The sequence below is a fragment of the Doryrhamphus excisus genome, linkage group LG9 (genome assembly GCF_037039965.1).
Source record: "Doryrhamphus excisus strain RoL-2023G ecotype Guam linkage group LG9, RoL_Dexc_Guam_v1.1, whole genome shotgun sequence".
NCBI lineage: Eukaryota > Metazoa > Chordata > Actinopteri > Syngnathiformes > Syngnathidae > Doryrhamphus > Doryrhamphus excisus.
In genome coordinates this window covers 7,947,514-7,953,823 of record NC_136365.1, presented here as the reverse complement: position 1 = coordinate 7,953,823, position 6,310 = coordinate 7,947,514, and the positions used below count along the sequence as shown (strand labels likewise).

The 6,310-nt window shown below is 41.8% G+C and overlaps 1 protein-coding gene across 2 annotated transcripts; it reads left to right on the top strand.

Moving 5' to 3' along the window:
* The first annotated feature begins 225 nt into the window (after window positions 1-225).
* LOC131103070 (ATP-dependent RNA helicase DDX39A-like) lies at window positions 226-5,877 on the top strand. 2 transcript variants are annotated; one of them, XM_078793346.1, is made up of 10 exons: window positions 226-307; window positions 1,026-1,233; window positions 2,121-2,248; window positions 2,325-2,601; window positions 2,698-2,816; window positions 3,508-3,639; window positions 3,722-3,831; window positions 3,931-4,075; window positions 4,437-4,584; window positions 5,659-5,877. In XM_078793346.1, the coding sequence occupies exons 2-10, from the start codon at window positions 1,026-1,028 to the stop codon at window positions 5,673-5,675; spliced, it is 1,284 nt and encodes a 427-aa protein (XP_078649472.1). In that variant the 5' UTR covers window positions 226-307; the 3' UTR covers window positions 5,676-5,877. The 2 variants fall into 2 exon arrangements, with proteins under 2 accessions (XP_078649472.1, XP_078649473.1); XM_078793347.1 differs by lacking the exon at window positions 226-307 and adding an exon at window positions 877-950.
* Window positions 5,878-6,310: the final 433 nt, after the last annotated feature.

Below are 6,310 nucleotides of genomic sequence, written 5' to 3'. Positions count from 1 at the left end.
TGAATAATGCGATGACTGAATAACATTCATCCATTCGATCAAGTATACGCACCGCGTATAACTATTTTATACTAAGCTCAAAGCTAGTACATTACATTATACCCCAGTGTCCACCAAGCCCTGTCCAGCTCTCTTGCTCACCATCATGGCGGCCCTTGCGTACTACACTGTGTTACATTCTTTCGTGGAGCACACGAAACCCGTTGTCAACTTTACAGTCCTTGGTGCTCCACTGTGCGGCGGATGCTTGCTAGCTTGCATAGTCATTATCAACGTCGGGTCAGAAATCGAATCAAGCTTTTAAAAGGTAATATACATTGTTCTTTTATTCCATACAAGAGACGCATAATATATATTCACACGCAAACAGTCCTTTTCTTTTAACTGTTCGATATTTGGCATATTTTGTATCGTAAAGTAGGCCCATTGTCGGTTGCTAACAAGCTAACCGCGTTAACGTTCGTTTGAGTTTGTCGAGTCAGTTGATTCAAGTGTAATAATCCGATGGTTATAGCAGTGTAAACAATTCATTAATGTGTAGTAGACAGATAAGCAAACGAGCTGTGACATTTTAGCTTTGAGTTTGTAGCTTAACTGTTTGGTTAACTAAATTCTTGTGCTGCGTTTAAACTGCTAGCTTGCTAACTTGTTGGGTCGAACGAAGGGTGACTGAGTCCATTGCATGCCGTGTTTGATCGCACGCCGGTTTGCACGTGTAGTCCGGGTACGTGTTTATATAGCTTTAAATTAACACTTCTTACAAATGCATTGGTATTAATTCTATTCGAACTCGTGTATCATTATGCATGAAATCGATGCGGCCTTCTCGTAGTAGGATGTGGATCCCCTCACAATATACCAGCTATGTATACATGTAATGTAAACCGTCACTATCACAAGCTTTGCAGCATTGTCTGGTAGATTTGGAATAATCCGGCTAATAGAAACATGTAAGAATCACTTTCAACGTCCTCAACAGATGAGTGAGGGCAGATCAGAATTAAATACGCATTGTTCTCTTACAGATGTCTGAAGCTGACGTTGATAACGAACTCTTGGACTATGAGGAGGACGATGAGCCCCAAGGAGCACTTGAGAGTTCAACTCCGGCCAACAAAAAGGCGGTGAAGGGGTCGTACGTCTCCATCCACAGCTCTGGCTTCAGAGATTTTCTCCTCAAACCAGAGCTGCTCCGCGCCATCATTGACTGTGGTTTTGAGCATCCATCTGAAGGTAAGGTGACAGTAAACACGTCATTGTTTCCCAAAATGTACCAGAAAAGGCATATCTTTCTTCATGATCTGACTTTCTTATCAGTATGCAATTTGAGGATGCCTAATGGAATATATAGTATTGTTTACGACATGAGTACTCACATTTTTTCAACCTGCAAGCTACTTTTAAAATGACCAAGTCTAAAAAAAAAAACAAGCTTCTACCATAAATACATATATTTATATGTTATGCATGTCTATCAGGGGTGCACATCTTCAGCATGCATATACATAATTCCTAGTTGTGTACATAACCTGAGTACTGGTAATATGCCATGGCAATCCACATACACAGTCAGCTCTGGAAGCGCAATAAACAAGGAGACTAATCTGATACCATTTACAGCATTCATAGTGATATTTAGTTATACCTTGTTAAGTCTAGCACGATAATATATGTCTATAACACAGTGATTGACTGGTTAGCATATTTGGCTGCACAGTTGGGAGATTGGGAAACTGGACCTGGGTTAGATCCTCAGCTTGGGCATCTCTTTGTGGAGTTTGCATGTTCTCAGCGTGTGTTTGTGGGTTTCATACCACATTCCAAAAACATGCTAGGTTAATTGGCGACTCCAAATTGTCCATAGGTATGAATGTGAGTGTGAATGGTTGTTTGTCTATATGTGCCCTGTGATTGGCTGGCGACCCCTGGCTGGTGTACCCCGTTTCTCGTACAAAGTCAGCTGGGATAGGCTCATATACCCCCGCGACCCTTGTAAGGATAAGCATCATAGAAAATGGATGAATGTTATTTTCCAGAGATACTGATGTTCAATTAAAAAGGCAATAACATAACATGTTTTTATTCACTCAAGACTTACTAACCATTTGGTGTATTTTCAGTCCAACATGAGTGCATTCCTCAAGCCATCCTCGGCATGGACATCTTGTGTCAAGCCAAGTCTGGTATGGGAAAGACAGCCGTATTTGTACTGGCCACTCTGCAACAGATTGAACCCGTGGATGGTCAGGTGAGTTTACATTTAACTACTGAAGAAAGTGGAATTCCATATAGTGAGGCTAACATTGCGTTTACCCCCTTGCCAGGTGTCTGTCCTAGTTATGTGCCACACTCGAGAGTTGGCCTTCCAGATCAGCAAAGAGTATGATCGCTTTTCAAAGTACATGTCCAGCATCAAGGTGTCTGTGTTCTTTGGCGGCCTTCCCATTAAGAAGGACGAGGAAGTCCTGAAACAGGGATGCCCTCACATTGTTGTGGGCACACCCGGGCGCACCTTGGCCCTCATCCGCAACAAGACTCTCAGCGTGAAGAACATAAAGCACTTTGTGCTCGATGAGTGCGACAAGATGCTGGAGGAGCTTGGTGAGTAGCAGGAAGTGGTACTAAGTATCACGTCTGAATTTAATGAATAGTAAATAAAAGAAGGAAAATCCAATGATGTCCTCTGGACTGCCACAGACATGAGACGTGACGTCCAGGAAATCTTCAGGTTGACCCCCCACGAGAAGCAGGTCATGATGTTCAGTGCCACACTAAGCAAGGAGATCCGCCCAGTATGCCGCAAGTTCATGCAAGATGTAAGTGCATGTCTGTACAGCAGTTGTAAACAAACGCTGATGAAAAATCTTCTCTCAGCAACATGACCACGGTCCAGTTACATAGCATTAAAGCATGCGCATAGTGTGTCTTAAAAAGACATGGCAATATTAACTCATTCCCTACCATAGACGTATTTATACGTTTTTTTGCGTGAGAGGCAAAAAGAGATGATGATGCAGTTGCACAATAGAAGAGATCATGATTAGTGCAGCTTTAAGACTTAAAAATGGCCACAAGGTGGCAGAAGTGCATTTAATAAGAGCTTGGCATGCATCTTTCCCAAGCAGGAAGTGGAAAAGCGCGCAAACGCAAGCACACCTACAGTTGCATTCCTAATGTGTAACATTGTAAATGTTCATAGTGTTGTAAATATTTTTTTGATGTAACATAAAAGAAGGTTTTTGCCACAATTGTTCACAAAGAATAATAAATTAGCCCCTCTTGCTTTGCCCACTTGTGGCTGTCCGTGCCATAAGTGACCATATCAGAGGGCCAAAGCAACCCTCTTGAGTAGATACCACTAAGCCATGGAGTCATTAGTACTCCTGGTTCTAACACTGCCCAAGAGAACACACACTGTTCTGCTGTCAACTCCGTACTTATGTGGGTTTATGCACTCTGCATGTACGATGCAAGAAACTATTGTTATTCTCCTTTCCTGGTATGTAGCCTATGGAGGTGTTTGTAGATGACGAGACCAAGCTGACCCTCCACGGTCTACAGCAGTACTACTGCAAGTTAAAGGACAGCGAAAAGAACCGAAAGCTCTTTGACCTCCTCGATGTGCTGGAGTTCAACCAGGTTGGGGAAATATTTTAAAATTGCACTTTTTTCCCTTTTAATATGATTCTTACCTTTAGTGGTATCCTTTGGTTCCTTTTAGGTGGTGATATTTGTGAAGTCGGTGCATCGCTGTGTAGCGCTGTCTCAGCTGCTGGTGGAGCAAAACTTTCCAGCTATTGCCATCCACGGAGGCATGGTACAGGAGCAGAGGTAGGAGACGCCAAGTCAATCTTTACAAATTCATAGACAACATTCATCAACTTCAATATTTTAACCTTCCGACTCATTCCTTTGACGACAATGTTGCAGGTTATCCCGCTACCAGCAGTTTAAAGACTTCCAGCGGCGGATCCTGGTCGCAACCAACCTGTTTGGTCGAGGTATGGACATCGAGAGGGTCAACATCGTCTTCAACTACGATATGCCTGAGGATTCCGACTCATACCTCCACAGAGTCAGTAGTGCTTTAATCCCAGACCATTTTATGCTTGATATGCAGACCTGCCAGCATATTCGCATTTCATGTTTTCTGTACATGCATTTTAATTTTTGTCGGTTTCAGTTTAGTCTCTGTGCAAAGCGCAATGTGCACCAAAAAAAAAAACACTTGAGCTGCACTGCTAAAGCTGCTGTGATTGGTCGGCTTGTAGTACATTATTTCCTGTCTGTATAAGACACATCATACCCTGCATCCCTTTTATTTTATTTTTTAAAAACGCCTTCAAGGTTGGCAGGTCTGTTTATGCTAACAACTGTATTACTAATTGACTTGCCCGCTTACGTTGTCTTTGTGCTTTTCCCCCCGTGAACCTCAGGTGGCTCGTGCTGGCCGGTTCGGCACCAAAGGCTTGTCAATCAGCTTCGTGTCAGACGAGACTGACGCAAAGACTCTGAATGAGGTCCAAGACCGCTTCGAAGTCAATGTGCCAGAGCTGCCAGAGGAGATCGATATCTCCACTTACAGTAAGTTCTCATGATTTATTATTTAGTGATTGTACCACAAATAGAGGTTGGTACGAGGGGTGTCACAAGATCCCGTGAGATTAAAATTTCTCCTTTTCTCATGGGTACTAAGCTTGGGACCACAAAGAAATTCATTCATTCATTTTCTACCGCTTTTTCCTCACGAGGGTCGCGGGGGGGCTGGAGCCTATCCCAGCTGTCTTCGGGCGAGAGGCGGGGTACACCCTGGACTGGTGGCCAGCCAATCACAGGGCATATATAGACAAACAACCATTCACACTCACATTCATACCTATGGACAATTTGGAGTCACCAATTAACCTAGCATGTTTTTGGAATGTGGGAGGAAACCGGAATACCCGGAGAAAACCACAAGGTCTGCATGCTAACCACTCCCCCACCGCGCCGCCCCCACAAAGAAATTAATTATTTAATTACACAATTAATGAAAGTGAACTCAATTTTTCCAGCCCCAATGTATTGCCGCGTGAGAAGAACTTACCCTATTCAAACATATCCATCCCACTCTGTTTTCCCAAATTGAAGAAGCAGAGCCTTTGTTCCGACAGTCGACACTAGCCGAGACATTTGATCTGCAAAGTAAATACAAACAGAACAGCGTAAAATGGTGCGAGTTCACAGAACGTGAAGTTTGCAAACGGCAAACGAAATGCTTTGTAAGCCGTTATTTCAAGAAATGCTCCTAACATTTGACAGATGGTATCAATTGGCTGTGACAAAATGTCATAAACGGCAAGTTTACAAGTGAAAGATGACATATTAAAAGGAAATATTGGGTTATTTAATGGCTTATTTCATCTAAAATTATTTTAGTTCTGCATCAATTTGTGAACAATAAACATTTCACAACACACCTAACATTATTGAGTGTTAAATAAATAAAAAACTTTTCTTGGAACCAATCTCTTGTATCACCTCGTCTTGTGACACAAGTACTTGTTAATCATACACGTACTTTGCCCTTCCCATTGAAAGAATATATACCAGGAACACACTGCTGAAGTGATTGATTACGGTGTTACTTATTCTATTTTTTCTACCTCTTTGTTGCAGTTGAACAGTCCAGATGAATCTGAAGTTTCCAGTAAAGTTGACGTGTGACGCCTCGGTTCTCCTGTATTTTGTTAGGGAAAAAGAAAAGCAATGTCTCACTGCCACTATAGGTTGGCAAGTTAATATTTTTTTTTATTTTAACATGTCTTTGCTTGTTTTGTGAGTTTCTTTTTAAACAATGCTTGGTTAAAGAAATAAACATTTTATACATTATTTTCTTGTGTTACGTTTACTTTAAGTGTGTCAAATGATCTGGAAACTAGGGTGGTCAAATGTTTTGTTTTCTCAGGTCAAGTCGTTTATATGACTCCCACTTTTAAAGGGGACCAAAAGTAATGGAACAGTTGACTGCTCAGCTGTTCCATGGCCAGGTGTGTTATACCCCAATTGTCCCATTTACAGGGAGCACATAAAAGGTCTAGAGCAGTGGTTCCCAACCTTCTTAGTCACATACCCCTCTGACCTAAAGCCATGTACCCCTTACTCCTGAACCCTTAAAAAAACACATTTTAACCTTAACTTGAAATATTTCATTTTATAGTCATACACAAAATGTGTATTTTGCATTGTCACATTTTGATAGTTTTACATATCCATTTATGTGTACTGTACAGACTGAAGTTCAAACAAACCAGGAAAATGCAACAAAACT